This window comes from Prinia subflava, chromosome 6 (assembly GCF_021018805.1).
Source record: "Prinia subflava isolate CZ2003 ecotype Zambia chromosome 6, Cam_Psub_1.2, whole genome shotgun sequence".
NCBI lineage: Eukaryota > Metazoa > Chordata > Aves > Passeriformes > Cisticolidae > Prinia > Prinia subflava.
The window spans coordinates 14872012-14890871 of NC_086252.1; the positions used below are offsets into that span (position 1 = coordinate 14872012).

The window sequence follows — 18860 nt, forward strand, 5'->3', positions numbered from 1 at the left end:
AGTTGATTTTATGGTTTAACTTAGGTGAAAAGAAAGAGATGACCTTCTTACAGGGAAAGGTCTAAAGTTCCTGTAAAAGTTTAGAAATGAACCAAAGAAGATGGTGATATGCTCGCTAAGCAGCAATTAGAGGATGTAAGTTAGTGATGATGGGGATACCTGAATTATGACACTTAAACTGATAGACAATTTAAATGGCTTGGTCACCTTGGTCAGCTTCTGGGAAAGCTAAAGTTGCTATTAATATTCTAGAAGAATAAGGATTTCTTGAGGCTTTTTTCATGTTCTGGATGAACCATTTTTGTAGCTGTTTAAACATTAGTGCTTGAAGCTTAAAGCTATTTAGACTTCTGTGCCTAGATATTTTTGAAGATAATCTTCAGAATTGCAGTTGAATTGGATTGGACTTTTAAATGTCAAGTTTAAAGTTTTCTAGTAGGACTTTGATCTCATTATTAGCAAACCTGACAGCAAGGGATCTAGGAAGGGTAGTTAAGTGGAAAAAAAATCTTTGAAGCTGTACAGGGCTGTAAACAAGCCAGCAGTGGGTGTAGAACTGTGCATCTAAAGGCTACTGCACAGCTAAGTCAGTAGAGACTTTTAGAGACATCCAGTCTCTAAAGCTTTTCTTCTCTGCTTTAGGATTGTGACCATGGAGTTCTATGGGAAAAATGACCTAACTCTAGGGATTTTCCTGGAGCGCTACTGTTTCAGGTAAGGAGGAATTTATTCTAATTCACTCATGCTCACTTGTTACAAGCAAATACATCCATTGCTTTCCTGTTTTGGTCCTGTCCTTCTTACTTCCCTTCATGAGGAAGTGAAACAGATTATGAAAAAAGGTTTGTAAGTTCATAAAGACAAATGTATTCACTAAGCACTTCTTGTGGCAATTAGGGTTTAAGGGCCAAGTTAGGGGTCTGGACACATGTTCCAACTGTGTGTTTTTCAAGACAAGCAACTGTACTGGTCACAGTTTTGTGAGGTTCCTCTTTGAAAGTTCACACAATTGTTGGGTAACACTAGTCATTTAGTGTCTCAGAGTAAGGCTTTGTCATATGTGTGAGGTGGCCAATGTAAACAGTCCAGAACACTTTCAGCCCTGGCAAAGTACTGTGTCATTTAATTCATCTCACAGAGGTGTCAGCTGTTACGTTTCTGTAATAACTGGGGCTGTCACAACCCCATGCAGAGTCTCAGCAGGCTGTGAAGCTGGATAGGTAACCTGCTCAGAAGACAAAGCTTACTCTGTTCTCTGCACTGGCTGCTTGCAGTAGCAGAAGGCTCTCAGTGCTCAGCCTTCTGGAGGAGCAAGTAATTCTCCTTGTGGTGATCAGTGAGAAGGAGCTTAGATGCCCACTTTTAAATTCTTGCTCATTAGGTAGTGTGTGCTAAAGTGAATGCTTCTCAATCTCCATAGTTTCAGTAATTAAAATCCTTTGTTTTTTCACATGAGCAAGGAGAATCTGAGCTTTTTCAGGCTCTTTCTGGTTTTGAAGAATACCTTATCTGACTTCAGTACCTAAACAATTCAGCTTTTATTTTTCTGGTATTGGTCTTTCTTCCATGACTTAAAAAAACTCATCCAAAGAAAGGTCATGAGTTTTACTGTTCAGAGATGTTCTATGGTACTGTGTTGCTTACCTGTTCCTTCAGTAGCTAAAACATTGCCATTTTGAGGGCTCTTTGTCACATCTTTGTCCTCGGTAGCATTTGCTTCGGTACACTGCTAAAGCAGTCTTTTAATTTGGTGCCAAGGACTTCCGTAGGTGCTTTAATCCTTATACAGAATATTTTGGTAGAAAGTGATCCATTGTAAAAAGGTGACAGCAACCAGTATCTAGTCACTGCTTTTGGGACCTATACGGCCATTGCTGTTAGTGCAGCTTCACTACGTGCTACTTCTAAATTGCTCTGTAGAAACAGCCTTCACTACAGGCTTAGAAAACTCTTTTACAGTTAAGATAAGTAGTACCATGATATTAAAAGGCATGTTAGATCTGTTGAATGAGTACTTCAGCAATGCCTGGTATGTGATCATTCATAAATATTTCTGTTTCTCTCTGCAAGGCCTTCCTACCAGTGCCCCAGCATGTTCTGTGAAACTCCAATGGTGCACCACATTCGTCGCTTTGTTCACGGGCAGGGCTGTGTGCAGATTGTGCTAAAGGAGCTGGACTCCCCTGTCCCTGGGTACCAGCACACCATCCTTACCTACTCCTGGTGCAGACTGTGCAAACAGGTAAGGTTGTGGACTTCAGAATCATTGCTATTCCAGTTTAGTACTCTTGTTGTGACTGGCCTTTTATGGAAAGGCACCGTTTTTGAGGAAGTGCTCATGCCTGGAGCTGTGGCTACACTGGCAGAAAACCTGTTACTGGTACATATGTACATATGTTTAGAACTGGGGCCATTGAGGGTGAAAAATCTTGTGTGAGGTAGTCTTGTTAGAAAGTATCAAAACTGACTCTGAGAGTCAGTCAGATCTAAGCAGAAAAAATGATGTTGCCTACTTAGAGGTGAAGAGTATGGTCCCTTTCTTGCAGTGAATCTTTATGAGCATATGGGAAGGGGCAGACACCAAGACCTGCTGGCATAATAATTGGCTAAAGCCACTTGCTGTTCTTTGATCTGCTGTGGGCTGAACAGCCTACATTGCGTCAATGTCATGTCTGGACTTCTCTTAGTAGTCATTAGAAAGTAACATCTTCATTAGAGAAATATTAAATTACTTTAAAAAGCCCACATGATAGTAAGATTGTGCATTATCTGAAACTTGTTCTGTAATTTAGCTAAGAAAACATTGCTAACTGGACACTCATGTCTAGCTAAACATAAGAGCCTTCAAAGAGACAAGAATAAAACTTAATGAAAAAAGATTCAAGCAGTACCTGAAATGCAAAGCATCTGAATTACCCATGTGGCTGACTCAGGTCACCTACTTACGCTGCCTTAAACACGGGTGTTGGATTTACAGATAGCTGCAGGTGTCTGGAGGTTGACGCAGTTGCTGACAGCAACTGTGCTGCTGTGTGTACAGCTGCTCTGTACTCTGTAACCTTTTATTTTGTGTGCTCATGTAAACACTTACGTGTCTGAGGTTGTGGAGTGTGTGTAAAGCGGTGTCTGCTCTTGCCAGCACTTCTGAGGCTGAAATACGCTGCAAAGCAGTACCAACACATTTGTAGCTGGAGAATCACCAGGGAAAAGTAAACGGTATGGCCACTGCTGCTGGCTGGGTTGCTGGAAATTAACTCTATACAGAGAAATAGCATCCCAGAAATAAGCTTCCATCAAGGGTATGTTTGGATTCCCCCAGCTTAGCACCTTTCATCATCAGAATGAAGGGTTATTTATCTGATCTGTTTTAACTGTGTGTTGGCCTTAGCTATGCATAAATGCTGTCTTTGTTGTTACATATGTTTTAGGGTCATGGGTGCTTCTGGTACTAGAAATACTAGATTGCAGCCTGGATTGTCCTGTCCTTAATCTTGTTGGAAGGATGAAATTTAGACTTGCCTTTCAATTTTTCAGGTGACACCAGTTGTTCCCCTTTCCAATGACTCTTGGTCTATGTCTTTTGCAAAATACCTTGAGCTGAGGTTCTATGGGTACCAGTACACTCGAAGGGCCAACGCAGAGCCTTGTGGGCATTCCATTCACCATGACTATCACCAGTATTTTTCCTATAATCAGATGGTGGCATCTTTCAGGTGAGTTCCACTGCTGAAAACCTCCTTCTCTCTCTGGTACTGTAGGAAGCATATGCCTCTAGTAAGGATTGGTTAATTCTGTCCTTCCCTGTGAGTACAGGATGGGATAGCATTACTGTACCATAACCACAAGTGCAGCATTGTGTGCTGGCTTGCAGAGGGCTTTGTGGGTGGCATCACTGTCCTAGCTGTGGTGGGCAGTGTTCCAAGAGTGGATGGTTCCTGTTCATGATACAGAAAGGAAATGCTTTTCCCTATCTAATTCCAAATGCTTTCAAAATTTTGGTTTTGCAGTATGATATGTGGTTTTACTTCTTGCCTGGGAGATACATGAACAGTGTTATTGATGCTAAAAGTAACTAAAGCCCTGGACACATTGACAGTGTCCTTTTTCATGTAGGGGCCTCAGACCTCAGTATGGTGTAGAACTGGTGTGGTGTGGCTTGTGTTACAAGCTGTTGTATTGTCTTCTCAGCTACTCTCCAATCCGGCTGCTGGAGGTGTGTGTCCCGCTCCCCAAGATCTACATCAAACGACAGGCTCCATTAAAAGTTACTATTTTGCAGGATCTCAAGGACTTCTCACAAAAGTAAGCTTTGTTTTAATGTCTTCCTAATGTTATTTGTATTTTGTACTTTTATTAGCAGAAGACAACTATTTTTGCTAGTACAATGAGATTTGGCTAAATATTCATTATTTGACAGAAAAGTGATAGTTTAAAACATGTATGAATGTATCTTTCCAAGGGACAGTGATATTGAAATCTGTTACCTTTGCTTGCTCTTTCTGTACTGATGTCTCTGACTGTGGTGGCAAGTCAGGTTAAACGTTGCCAGTAGAAACTAACATTCTTTTCTTTTTTATCCCTGAATGTTGCACTGATGTCTGAGTCATATATCAGGTTTCTGAATAAAGCTGCCAGGCCACTGAAAGGTTGACTATTAGCAGGTGTCTGAATTGTTACCTTATGAAATGCACAGTTAAAGTATTTTAATTCGTCCCTCTAATGCTAAAAATGAAATGGAAAGGATGGTCCTAGAAGGCTGACCCTGAAAACTGCAGGTTATACTTTGTACTCATACCCTAATGTTCCTTTATAAACATCTGACTGAGCTTCAATTCTTCAACCCCCAAAAAAACCTGCAAAAACCTTGCTCAAATCCCTTGTCCGAACAGAACTGTTGTCATTGTATTGGTCATGTGGCAGTGGAACTCTCTGGTGTGTAGAAGTGTTTGCCTTTGTTAGCTACTGAATGTGATAATAGCAGGCAGACTGTACCTCCTCATAGTCTAAGGTGAACTATCAGGAGCCTAGACACTTTCTAAATGTAGGAACAAAAAGGTAGAAGACAGGCCTGATGAAAACTCTGTTAAATCCAGACAGACTGCTGTTCTGCCTGGTCACAGCATTCCTGTATTGCTGGATGTCTCTGTGACCACCTGACTTCAAAACCTGTGGAGCTTTGTTTAGAGCTGAAATAGAGGTACTCCTTTTTTCTGAGCCCTGCTGGTGGAGGTGTAGCTTGCAGACCCAGATTCTTCCTAATCACAGATGAACACAACAGTTCCCCTGTCTTAATAATGTGTTTGAGACATTTGTATTGCTCCCTGACAACTCCACTGCTAAGAATAAATTATGGAGACAAATGTCAGTGTATGTAACTTCCAGGTTTCTCTTATTACTAATGAAGTTTTCCCAGCCCTCTCTGGGAAGTTGGGTAGCTTACTGTGCAGGAAGGCTGTCATATATTGTCTTTTGTATTCTTAAGCACTTAACCCTAAACACATTCAGACTTAGATTAAAGAATATTGAAGAAGCTCCAAGTAGTCACACCTGAACTCTTTGCATCGCTGTTGACAGGGTGTCACAAGTGTATCTTGCTGTGGATGATCGCCTTGCTTCTCTGAAAACAGATACTTTCAGCAAAACAAGGGAGGAGAAGATGGAAGACCTCTTTGCCCAAAAGGAGGTAATAGACTATTTTTACATCAGTGGTCCATAGGCTAAGTGTATGGAGGAGCTACTCAGATCCTGTGTCATCTTAGTGAGATAACACTGACAGTTTTCCTTTTGGTAGATGGAAGAAGGAGAGTTTCGGAACTGGACTGAGAAAATCCAAGCAAGGCTGCTTTCATCATCACTGGACACACCTCAACAGCTGCAATCTGTTTTTGAGTCTCTGATAGCTAAAAAGCAAGGACTCTGTGAGATGCTACAAGCCTGGAATAATAGGTAAGTGAACACATGCTGGAATCATGAGCAGCACTGGTACTGTGTTGGTTCTGGGACAGAACGGGTTCCAATCTGGTTTCTTTCACTATAGAGCAGTTGCTCTATAGAGCTTGTGGTGAATGTGCTCCACTGGTTAAGAGCACACAGCTGATCAGTTGGAATAGAAAAATCATTTGAGGCCATATGATAAAAGCATTGTGTTGTAGAGCTCAACTTGCATCTAGAGGAGAAATTTTCATTTGAATAAAGGGGGAGGAGATGAGAAGAGGGGAGCATGGGACTTGTTGATTGGGTGAGACAATCTCAGGTGGAGAAAATGTGCTGTCTTTGGCCATTTGATACATCTGTGGCACATGTTAGCAGTAATTTGAGTTTGGTATGGAGAAACTTCATAACTTGTGTCATTCAAAGATAATACCAGTAACCTACCTCTTGATTAATTTTTCTTTGGTGGTGGTGGTTTTGTGTGGGTTGTTTTTGTTTGATTGTTTCATTATTATTTTTTATTTAAGATTACAGGATCTCTTCCAACAAGAGAAAGGGAGAAAACGTCCATCAGTACCACCCAGCCCTGGGAGACTGAGGCAAGGTGAAGAAAGCAAGGTATGGCTAATGGGCTATAAACCTCTCAAACTTTTTTTTTTTTCTGGGATATCACAATAGTCTTAAGACTGACTTGAGTTTTCTTTAGTAATTAGTACACTAGTTTTACTGCATCCTGTAGTTTTCAACTGTAAAAGCTTAAACTGTGTGTTAGTATATGTATCTTTTACTAGGAGCCATACTGTAGAGAGAAAGAGTAAGTATGAGTAGGAGTTGATTTTCTGTGATGTTTGTGTAGTGTTGAGGTGAACACTGCCAGCAGAGAGCTGCAGTCATTGTCAGGTGTGTGCCTAGGTAGGAACTGGGCCATCTCCTTCAACCCTAGGTTGTTCCCCATCAGGTGCATCCCTTGTGAAAAAGACAAGACAAATAATATGGAGAGGCGGAGCAAATGACACAGGAATAATGGCTTTTCAGGATGTGATGTTTTGTGATGTATCCTGTGGGAACTGAGTGAAGGGATGGATAAATGATTTTGGACTGCTGCCTCAAGAGCTGTGTCCAAGGATACACGTGTCAGCATGCTGAACTTCCACCCTTTGGGGAGCTGGAACTCTGAGGAAATGCAAGGCACTATACGTATCCTACGGAGAGGTTGAACTCCCAACAGTTGTACCATAGCAAGGTGCACTAAAAACTCCTAGAGACCCTGGATTTGCTCTGCTGCAGGCACACACAGTCCCTTCCACTTAACACATATTTGTTAGGTGCTAAAGCAAACCTTATCTTGATCTAGCAGGAAGTGGAGAGGGAGAGTGAAGGGTTTAAAGCAGCAAACACAGATCATAGCCATCATAAGCACCTTGTGAACTTGAGTTGCTCTTGCCTTGTCTTTTTCCTATGGTAACAGATACAGTGACATGCAGAGGCTGAGAAGTGGGTGAGGGTGCTCTGTTGCAATAGATCTGCTTTTGTAAGTGTTCCACACAGGAGGGAATACAACTTAAAGAGCTTGGCATCAACACTGGTGTTTTGTTATTCTGCCTAGATCAGTAGCATGGATGCTTCCCCACGAAATGCTTCTCCAGCACTGCAGAATGGAGAGAAAGGTCTGTTACTTATTTTTCATAAGATGCCAATAGAAGCATGTTGTAGCCCTTTTCCTGATATAATATGGGAGCTTTAGTCAAATTTGATAAATCAGAGAAACACCAAATCTCCGTCATGTCACATTTGTTTTTTCTAATGGTAAGATAGAATTTTAGTCACTGAATTACTGGTGATTAGTAAACTGGCCAAGAAGGGTTTTCCCTTGAACTTTAGTTTAAAAACTTTAAGAAGCTTTCTAAATAACTGAATAACTACATGGAATTTGGGAAATGCCTTTTGGCTCTTCTATGATCTGGTTATGGGTGCTGAGATCTCTTACCTGTGAGGCATACTGAGAGTTTGTGGGAGCTGAAGGTAGTGGTTGTAAGGGTACACATTTTCTGGAGCTTTTGTGCTACATTGATGAGCTTGCCCAGACCTTTGGTCTGTGTGCCTTACCTGCTTTCTAAGTAAAAACTTTATGAAGGTAGATGATGATTATTGCTTGGCTAGGTAGCAAACAGAATCACTTGTGACAGCCATGTAAAATGATTTCTTCTGTCCTTAACTGTCCTTGTACTCTCAGAGGATCGTTTCCTGACAACTTTATCAAGTCAGAGCTCCACAGGCTCTGCCCATCTACAGCTGCCCACCTCTCCAGAGGTTGCATCAGAACATATGACTGGTGCCAGCACACTCTCTGAACAGGACACAACAAGCAGCTCAGAAGGTATAGTTCTGTTGTGGTCTTGTATTCTTTCTCTTGCTTTTCTGTGCCAAGTTCACAAGGTCCTTTTAGGAAATGACAAATAACTGGTAACTCTGTGGTCTGGAGTCATCCTTCTGAATCTACAGCTTAAACTTGGCTATTGTGATGCAGACCTGACGTGTGTCTGTTCTAGATGTGTTTGATGGACACTCACTGGGATCTACAGACAGCCAAGTGAAGGAGAAGTCTACGATGAAAGCTATTTTGGCTAACTTTTTGCCTGGAAACAACTACAACCCCATTCCCTTTCCCTTGTAAGTACTGCATAATATATATAATGTACACAATTAGCAACCTTGTTAGATTGCAGGCAGAGAGGCAGAGCCATGCATACTTCCTGTGCTCAGTGTATAATTTAAGTCATTACTTGAGTTTGCCTCTGAGTAAGATAGAGAACTTTGTCGAGGTAGGAAGTTTTCTGTGTCCTTTCTGGGTGGTTGTAGGTTACCTTTCTTAGGAATGATCTGCCCCCGTGTAAAGCCAGTGGCAGTTTCTCCTCCTAGCAGGCATCCCTCCTCAGAGCTGTTGTGGGAGATGAAGGGGTGGGAGAGGACTGGAGAAAGGTGCCTTCTAACTTCATTGCTGCAGGGAGGGAGTGGAAATGCCCTTCCTTAGCAAAGACTTAACTAAAGCTGCATGCCTGCATTTTGTTTTTGCTTCCAGACCTCTTCCAAGGGTTGGACTCAAATTGACATTGTCTGGGTGTAGGTCAGGTTCAATGGCTACTGCATGTGCCCTCAAGTCTCCCTCTCATGTGAAGAAGGGCAGGCTGGAAAGTCTTCCAGCTCCATGGTCTGCGTGCTTTGTAGTGCTTCTCGTTTGACACGAGCCTAATGTTTGGCAGCCTGAGTTTAACCTGTGAATCCCACTACCAGTGTAGGGGCAGAGGCCTTGGGCTAAAGAGGTAAAAGCTAAATGAATGGACCCTACAGATAAGTTGAAGAAAATTGTACAAGAATCCAGGAGGCTTTGGGGAATTTTCTGTGATAAACTGCCTGTTTAGAAAAGAGTGCAGGTTTGTCCCCTAAGTTCACTCTACAGGCTGTGCTGCTGGACAGTCAAACCAAACCCAGGCAGGTTTGATGCCATTAGAAATGGTGGCTGCTAAACAGAAATAGACTCCTATTCTAACCTGAAGCTGATCTTCTGATCCAAGCAGCTTGCTTGAAATGCTGATTTCCCTAACACTCTACCATGTAGAATTAACCACATAGTTACGAGTGTGTCTGTTGGGAGAAGCTGATCTGGGAAGCTTTGGTTCCATGCTGAGACTTGCAGCTTGTGCCTGGGAGTGCAGTGATGAGATCTGGGTTTTGACCAAAACTTCTTTTCTTTCCACAAATTTTTATGATCTACTGACAGTTTGTTGTTTTCATTTAGTGACCCAGATAAGCACTACCTAATGTATGAGCATGAACGTGTACCTATTGCAGTCTGTGAGAAAGAACCAAGCTCCATCATAGCTTTTGCTCTCAGGTACTGGTGTGATTTGGTGTTTCATCTGACATACTTTATACTTCTGCAGCTTTTGTGTTTGAGGAATATTTAAATTTTAATGATCGGCAACAAGCATGACAGAATTTGTACATTATACCATGGTAACATGGTTTCTGCCAGAGATGGGGTTCTTTCTTTTTACTGCTGAGATAATGACAGTGCAACTGGATTTTGGACTTTTTTAGTGGAACTCTAGTATGCAAAAGTGACTTTGTTGTGTGATGTTTCTTTTAATGAGATACTACTAGAGAAAGAAGTGCAGAAACTGAGCAACCTAAGTTTTGCTTAGCCTCTCCAGCTGGAGAAAGTACAGCTGAGTTGGGAAACAGCTGTTAGTATTGATATTGCAGTCTATCCTTTGCCTACCTTTGGTCATAGCAGCTCTTGCTACTGCTCAGCTCTTCTCACCAGCTGCTTCAGTAAACCTTTGGGTTTGCATGGCACAAAGCAGCAGATTTTTGAAGAAGTGCATTCTTAAATTGTGGGAGGGGGGAAAAATAAGGGGGTATTTTTCCTGCAGTATTGTCTAGAGCAGCTTCTGTTCTAAGAAAACAGAGTTCTAATAATAAGAAAAAATAAAGCAGAGATTTTTCCACTGTGGTGTAGAAAAAACACCTGTCTCTGAACTGAATCTTTGCACTGGTATTGCAGAGTTTCCAAGAGAACACTTAATTATTTTGGGCCTTTCCCTTTCTGTTCTTTTTTTCTTATCCCTTCAGTTGCAAGGAGTACAGAAATGCCCTGGATGAGTTGTCCAAAGCATCTCTGAAGAGCAGTTCTGAAGAAGGATTACAACCAAACAGGTGACTTGCAGGAACAGCAGTACTTAGAGTGAAGACACAGTGAAGGTAGTGAATAAGCCAAAACTAGGATGGGGAAGAACCCTCAAAATTTGCCCCTGTTAGGACCTCTGCTTTCTAATAGAACCTGACTCATTCCATGTAACCAACACATACTTCAGTATGTGAGTTCCCTTTCCACGTCATGGACCATGCTGGCTCCATCACCCAATCTCTTGGCTGCATCCATGGTAGGAGTACTGGGCCTGCTTACCTTTGCTGTGGTCATGGGTGGAACTGTAGCTCTGGACCCTGAGAGATACTTTTTAGGAAGGTGGAGGAGGACAACTTTGGAGAGTCCCACACCGTTACACCTTTAAATGGTGTCCTTTTCTCTTAGTGTTTAGGCAGTGGGGAGAAATAAATGTCCAGGCATAAGGCAGTAGTGTCTTGGGTGGCAGTATGTGCTGGTTCATGACTTCTTTGTTCTTTCTGCTTTCAGCATGTCAGACAGCAAACCCAAGAGCAGCAGCCCTGTCCGCCTGCCTGAGGCTAACGTGTGTCCACTTCGCAGCGCGGAGCCAGAACAGCGTAAGACCATTTGGCTAAAATCATCCTTGGTGCTAATCTCAGCTCCTTGAGGCTTGAGTCCACTGAACCTGGGTTCTAGTTCATGTGAGGAAGAAGAAGCAGCATTCTGAGTTGAAATTGTGACTTGTCTTAGTGTCAATATAACACACGAGATGGGTGGGAGTGTGTGGGGTATTTTTGTTTTTTGAAGTCTGTGACTTTCTCTGATTCTTACGAGATCAAACTGTCATTCCCTGATTTTATGTTACTATGTGGTGGGCCTAGGGTTGTTATTGAATCTAGCCTATCCAGTGGGATATGGCGCCCTTCTCTTAGCATTGCCTTCTTTAAAGAGATGCAGTTAAAATATTTTGAAACGGAGACATGAAATTCTTGCTGTATTAAAGACACTCATTCTTGCTCTGTGTTTTCGAATGTCTCTGCACACCAGGATGCTACTCAGAGCACTAGATCATTCTCTCTCATGGACCTTAGTTGCCTGAAGAATAGCTAATAAGTTATGGTTGTAGTTGAATGGCATCATTCCTCCAGATAGAATGATGAATTGGGAATGTTCATAGGAGTCATGATTTAAACTGCAGTTATTAAACTGCTTGTCGAAATGCCAACACCATCTTTTCTATTCCTTTTCACTGTAGCAAAGAAACCATCTGGTGTTTTGTCTTTCTTCCGTGGCACGGGAGGGAAGAGCCCAGACCTGTCTTCCCAGAAGAAAGAGACCTTACGTGGTGCTGACAGTGCTTACTACCAGGTTGGACAGATGGGCAAAGAGGGAGCAGAAAACCAAGGAGCAGAGGCTCAAGGTAAGACACTGCAGAGTTCATCTTCTCTCTTGGGTTGTTACCTCTCCCAAACCTCATTCATCCATGCAAGGCCCCAAATGCACTCCTGCTCATACTTTTCAGCAGTCCCAGGTTACTCAGCATGAATTGAAAATGAATAATTTGAACATCAAATATGTTTTTTTCCTAAATGAATTGCTTTTCTTTGTGGTAAGGGAAACAGGATCTTTCAAACCCACACAACAGGCATGTGGAGTAGTCTGGTCTTGAATGCCTTTGGATTGAGTTGACTCTAATTAAGCAGCAGCCCTGTCTCTCTCACTTGCTATTTAGTTCTCATTGTTTTCAGTCATGGAAAATGAATGAAGAGAGACTGGATTTGTGTCCCTAAACAGCAGTGCCCTTCTAGCATATGTATTATATTATACAATTATAGCTGTATTTCTAATTCCCTGTGTCTAGTTCCCTCTATATTCTTGGAAAAAAAAAGAAAATACTTTTCTTGTAATGTGAGTTTACAAGTAGTAATGTGGCTTTCTCAGTAGTAGTAGTGAACAGCCCTGACCAAATGCCCTTTATGCCTTCAGATGATGGGGATGGAGGAGATGGACAGAAGAAGCAGATGGTGAATCCCCATGTGGAACTCCGTGAGTAGTTGTAACTAACAGCTTAATCTTAGCTGACAAATGCATTTCTTCATGCACATGTAGTGGAAGTCTTGAAGTTAATAGTTGGGTTTTCTTGGTATTTGTCATGAAGGAAAAGCAAATCAAGAGAAAAACAATGTAATTTTTACTTACTGCAATCAACCTCTTTTGCAAAAATACTCCATAGACTTTTTTTTAGTTGGTCTTTTGTCTGAACACTTTCCCATGACATATACTGTGAGCTAATCTAGAGGGAGTTGAATTTCGCTGTCAGTTTTCCATTTAAATCCCATGGGTTGAAACTTCAGAGTTACAGTAAGCATGAGAGAGATGTTTAGCACAGTAATACTCCTCTAGACATGAGTAAAATCTCAGTGTCTCAGGTAGTCAGTGCGTGTTGCATGCTGTTACTAAGGAGAGCCATTTCTTGCAGAGTTCTCAGATGCCAATGCCAAGTTCTACTGCCGGATTTATTATGCTGGGGAATTTCACAGGATGCGTGAGGTGATCCTGGGGAGCAGTGAAGAGGATTTCATCCGATCCCTCTCTCACTCGATGCCCTGGCAGGCGCGAGGTGGCAAATCTGGAGCTGCGTTCTATGTGACTGAGGGTAAATGCAGCCTCTTCTCCCCTTGTAACCAGAGGTATTATTTCTGGATGGTGGTGGTTAGTGTGTTATTCAATCTCTGATAACCTCTGTCCAGAGGGTTGCTGATCATGAAGTGGCCATTCAGAAGGGAAAATCTGGTGGGTTGTTCAACTGGGGGGGGTCTTCAATATGAAATTACTTGTCTCTTTGTACGTGCAGGAGAACAAAATGTAGCTCTGATTTTCAGCAGTAGCAGCTAGGAAGGCCAGTTGAACACAAGGGTTGTACTCTCAGGCAGGCTTCAGAAAACAAAAGCTTGAGTATAATTCAAGGCAAGCTTGTTGTTAAAGACACTGTGTTTCCTATAATTTCCTGTGCTGCTGTTTGTCTAATCTTTTTTTAAAACTGTGGCTGTTTCTAGGCTTCTGCGTAAAACAGGTATTGAACAAAGTGGTCTGCAGGCTGTTCTGTTGTCTCTAAAGGAAACCTATATAGCTGAGGTAGATCTAGTGTAGGCAGTCTGTTGTCCATGATTTACTAGAAGGCAGAAATCCAGGGAGGCTGAAATTCAGAATATGTGAAGTAAAAAGAACCTAGAAACGAGCTTCTGTGGGTAAGGATGTAAGAGAATTGTAGGGCTTTAATTTTTCAAACCATTTCAGCTATGTGACAGTCCTAAAAAAATTGGAAATCATACATCACTTATTGTATGTAACCCTGTTGTTTCTGTCTGATGTTAAAACAGATGATAGATTCATCTTGAAGCAAATGCCTCGTCTGGAAGTCCAGTCATTCCTTGACTTTGCTCCACACTACTTCACTTACATCACTAATGCAGTTCAGCAGAAGGTATTAAAAAAAGAGTGCCTTTTATTTTAGGCAGTGTTATGTATTTTAAAAACTAGTGGAAGTTTCTATTAACCTTTTTCACTTAAGTAAGAGACAATGTTGGAGGCTGTGAGTTACAGTAATAATGTGTTTTTAAGATGTAAAGTGGAAATTATGCTTGGATTTCTAAGCTGTAATTCTCAGTCAGACAGAACAGTGGTGCTTCTGGTATGGGATTGCTGGTTGTCTCTACACAGATCTTAACCCATGTCTTGTCTTCATTAGAAGCCCACAGCACTGGCTAAAATCCTTGGAGTGTATCGAATTGGTTACAAGAACTCTCAAAACAACACTGAAAAGAAGCTGGACCTGCTTGTCATGGAAAACCTTTTCTATGGCAGGAAAATGGCTCAGGTAAGAACAGAGTGTTCTGTTTGCTTGCAGTGCAGTTGTGACTGGGAGAAAGAGCAGGGTCATTTGTAGCTATCTAGGTAACTTTTAACTTTCTGTGTGCTGTCGACATCTAGTGCTGCTCAAAGGTGATAGTTTGTGCCTCTTCCTTGTTGTGTGCTCCTCAGGAGCTTGATGCCTGTATTGGCTAGTTCAGATAGCTATTGTGCAGGGTTCAGTCTTTAGAAGTCTTGTTTGTCCCTGTGTATCTGGTGTCTGAGAGCAGGCATTACTAACCTGGTGAAGAAAATGTAGAGTCTTTTTGAAAAACTTTCAGAGGAACTGACTGGAATTATCGACTAATTTGTTCAGAATGAGAGCCTCACTGAGAGAGAGATACTCTGCACTGGGTGGAGTTAATTATTTTTTCAACCCACTGTTCTTTCTTGGAACCCCTTCAGGTGTAGGACAAGATTTTGAGTTCAGTCTTGCTTTTAGTCCAGGAAAAACAATCTTTATCAGGCAGTAGAAAGAAGATCTTAAAATGACTGGTGAGAAATTCTCTTTAAATAGAGATTTAAAGCTGAAAAGGAAGTCCAAACAAACATCACTTCTCAGATGTGATGGTATCAGTTCTTTCCACTTCACCTCTCAGTGCCTGACCTCAAATAGGGAATGTTTGTGGGAGGAAGTGGATGGAGGGAATTCTAGATGAATGTAAAGGATGTTGTCGGTTTTCTTTCTATTTGTCTGTTTAAATCATGAGGAGGGCTCGGGCACTACAAAACAGAAACCCAAACAGACTGTGGACTCTATTCCATGGAAGTTAGTGAAATCTTGGCTGGACAGAACTTGAACAACCTTCTCTAACAGGGCCTGCTTGAAGCAGGACTTTGGTCTGGAGAACCCCAGAGATCATTTCCAGCCTCATGATGGGTGTGTCTCTTGCCTTGCCAGTGTTAACTGGTGCTTCATGCACCACCCACCTCCATCTTCACTGGTTTTGCTTTTGTCAGCGATTAACTCTGTAGAAACTGGCCGGAAAACTGAAGTTTAACTAAACAATATAAAAAATACAGACACCATTTTTCTCTTAATTTAGTCTAAATATTAGTGAAATAACTTACCTAAACCTTGTGAATTGAGGTGGCAGAGCTTTCACCCAGGCCTACATGCTATTCTCTACAGATTATTTTTTGTTAATTGTCTTCCTCCTGAAGAGAAGGAAACAGTTGCCTGGCTGTGCTGTCTTCTCAAATGTTAGGTACTGAAGTCTTAAACCCAGAAAAATAAAACTAAATAGTGCTGTTCTCCTTTTGCAGGTGTTTGACCTGAAGGGCTCCCTCCGGAACAGAAACGTTAAAACAGACACAGGCAAGGAAACTTGTGATGTAGTCCTGCTGGATGAAAACCTTCTGAAGATGGTTCGGGACAATCCTTTGTACATCCGTTCCCATTGCAAGGCTGTGCTGAAGGCCTCCATACACAGTGATTCCCAGTTCCTCTCCAGCCATCTCATCATCGACTATTCCCTGCTGGTGGGTCGCGATGATACCAACAATGAGCTGGTTGTTGGGATCATTGGTAGGTTGTCTTTTGTACTTTCTTGCTCTCAGATGATGAAATGGTTTTCTTCTGGTTGTGTTCATAGTACTCTTAGAACTGTGCCACCACCAGAGAGATGGGTGTCAGGAAATCTTGTCTTCTCCCTGGTGAAATACCACCCTCACCCCTTACAGGTATTCAAAGTGGAGGCAGGAAGTCTTTTCTCCAGGTCTTGTATAGTCTCAGATTAGCATTTGTATTGCTATGAATATATGCAGGAGGTCTCAAAGGTAGTTTAAACCTACACTTTGACTCCAGTCAAAGCAGGGGAAGTTATTTGTATGCTTTTATGTGTTTAGTCTGTAAACTTTAGTTTAGTCATGTTTACATAGTCTTTTAAATCTCGTGTGGAGGGGCTCTAAGGAGAAACGGTTTTGATAGGATTGGAAGAAAGAAGTTAAACATCATGGAATCTCATATAATCATATAGCCTGACCTGGATAATTTGGGTGAAAATGCAGTAATTACCTCGCTGCATCCTCAGACTTGACTCTGGAAAGTAGAGACAGACAAACAGTTTAGGCAGACAAACTTCTGTAGCATAAAGGACTTAGAGCTGAGGCAGTTTTGCAGGTGTGGAATTGACTTAGGGAAGTGAAATGGTCTTGAAACCCTGCTCAGAACTGCTTCCAGATGAGATCTCAGGACAAGAGGTCTGGATTAGTCTGATTCTGATAAAGCTTGAAAGTAATTTCAATAACATTTGTAGTTGAGAATTAAAGTCCTAGCTACAAAGAAGGCTATTGTTTGTTGCAAGTTGTTATTGCTTTCTAGATTTGTAGACTCTTGAATATTGATGTAAAGAGGATTTGACTACACTGAGCATGTGGTTCTCCTGTTTGTGTGGCATTTTTTTTGTCCTATGTCAAGTCTTATCTGATTAAGGAGTATATTTTATATGATGCTTAAAGCTATCAGTTCCTTCAGTGTTTAACACAAATATCTGAAGGAACTTGAAGGCAAATATTATTAAGAAGAGAGAACATGCCTGCTGTATCAGGCTATCAGAATGTTCCCTAGGTGATACCCTGAGAACTTATAAAGTACTCAAGCTAAATTTGTGTTGGACTGGAACTAAAAAATCTCAGCTTGGATTGTGTTTGAATCTGAGGTCGGTATCTCTACCTATTTTAGATCTTAATGTGATACAGGAAACAAGTTAGGTCTGTGAAAAGCTTTGAAATCTTGAATTGTAGGCTCTGTTGTGTGGGACTCTGGGCCTTAGGGCATGAAGTTGTTCGTGATCAAACTGTTTACTGATATCTGTCCCAAAACATTCTAAGGAATGTTTTCAAAGAGTATTCAGATAAATGAATAAGTCTTAAGATTGTTGAGTCTGGAGGAGTTTTGTGTTAAGTGCAAGTGAGAAGAAATGTGAATACTTACGGTGGCCTTTTGTAAATCTAAAAACAGTAAATTCAAAATTGTATAATTACAGTTGTAGTCAGATGATAGGAGATAATGATAACCAATAATGAAAAACTGATCTTAGTGCAGCTTTAGCTTTGGCAGCCACAATGTTCACGTGCTTGTACTGACTGAGCATGCGTTCTCTGGAGGGGGCTTGGAAACAATTCAGAAGTTGTGTTCTTGCTGCCCGCTCTCCCAGTCAGGATCTCTGTTTGCAGTCCTCCCTGTCACGAAGTGGCAATCACTTCTGTTCTGTTCTCACACCTGTAGGTGCCTGCAGTGGTGAGAAATACTGGTTTCAATGGAGAGGTGTCCAAGCCTAAGGGCTTCTAGGGTGAGCGGAGTGACCCTTGTGAATGAGCCCTTGACACTCTGACATGCATAAGGACAAATGTGCTTGGGCAGCCTGTTCTTGTAGAGACAGGAGGAGTTGATTGTGATCTTCCTGGGATTTTGAGATACTGTGTTCACCCTACCCAAACATAATCAATGCTTCAGAAAGTGAGGCAACTGGCAGGGAAACCACTGAAGCTGTGACTGCAAAAGAGAACTGCTTTCGTGCCCTCTTTGGGGGGAAGAAGATACATTTTAAAATGGTGTTACTTGGATTAAAACAAAAAGTATTTGTGTGTGCACTTTTTTTTAAATTTTAACAGACTATATTCGTACTTTTACCTGGGACAAAAAGCTTGAAATGGTGGTGAAGTCAACTGGCATCTTGGGAGGACAAGGTGAGTCCAGACTGAAAGCAAAGATTTTGATCGTGTTTCCTTGTTAGATGGAAGCTTTCTATGACACTGCTGATAGTGTCACAACTTCCCCACCATTCAAATTTGTGACAGATTAAGTTGTCCAGAACAGAGGAAGGAATTATAGAACACCAGATTTGAAGGGACCTCAAGGATTATCTGATCAAACCTTTCTTGGCAAAAGCACAGTCTAGACAAGATGGCTCAGCACCCTGTGCAGCTGCATCTTAAAACTGTGCAGTGTTGGGGAATCCATCACTTCACTGCTGAGACTATTCCAATGGCTGATTGTTCTCATTGTGAAAAGTGTTACTCTTGTGTCCAACTGGAATCTGCCCAGAAATAACATATATCTCTTACCCCTCATCTTTTCCATGTGGCTCCTTGTAAAATGAGTCTCCATCTTTTTTTTTAGCACCCTATAAATACTGGAACATGGTGGTAAGGTCTCCTCTAAGCAGCTGTTTTCCCAGGGCTGAACAAACCCAGTTCTCGCAGCATTTCCCCATATGGCACGTTTCCCAGTCCTTGGATCATCTCTGGACCCTCCTCAGCCTGTCCACATCTTTTTTTCCCCCTTTTTTCTACTAAAACTGAACACAATATTCCAGGTGTGAGCAAGAAGTGGCACCTTCCATGTCAAAGA

General features: G+C 41.7%; 1 protein-coding gene across 6 annotated transcripts in view; it reads left to right on the forward strand.

Annotated features, from left to right (window-relative positions):
* PIKFYVE (phosphoinositide kinase, FYVE-type zinc finger containing) overlaps positions 1-18860 on the forward strand; it is a 64002-nt gene that overhangs the window by 41292 nt on the left and 3850 nt on the right. For all 6 annotated transcript variants that reach the window (XM_063400391.1, XM_063400393.1, XM_063400392.1 and 3 more), the window contains 20 exons: positions 643-714; positions 2071-2242; positions 3535-3713; positions 4189-4302; positions 5575-5683; positions 5792-5946; positions 6459-6549; positions 7538-7598; positions 8165-8308; positions 8481-8601; positions 9728-9823; positions 10564-10647; positions 11126-11214; positions 11853-12017; positions 12584-12643; positions 13077-13253; positions 13978-14081; positions 14346-14474; positions 15773-16034; positions 18122-18196. In XM_063400391.1, the coding sequence (XP_063256461.1) occupies positions 643-714; positions 2071-2242; positions 3535-3713; positions 4189-4302; positions 5575-5683; positions 5792-5946; positions 6459-6549; positions 7538-7598; positions 8165-8308; positions 8481-8601; positions 9728-9823; positions 10564-10647; positions 11126-11214; positions 11853-12017; positions 12584-12643; positions 13077-13253; positions 13978-14081; positions 14346-14474; positions 15773-16034; positions 18122-18196 (2459 nt within the window). The remainder of the gene's footprint in view (positions 1-642; positions 715-2070; positions 2243-3534; positions 3714-4188; positions 4303-5574; positions 5684-5791; positions 5947-6458; positions 6550-7537; positions 7599-8164; positions 8309-8480; positions 8602-9727; positions 9824-10563; positions 10648-11125; positions 11215-11852; positions 12018-12583; positions 12644-13076; positions 13254-13977; positions 14082-14345; positions 14475-15772; positions 16035-18121; positions 18197-18860) is intronic.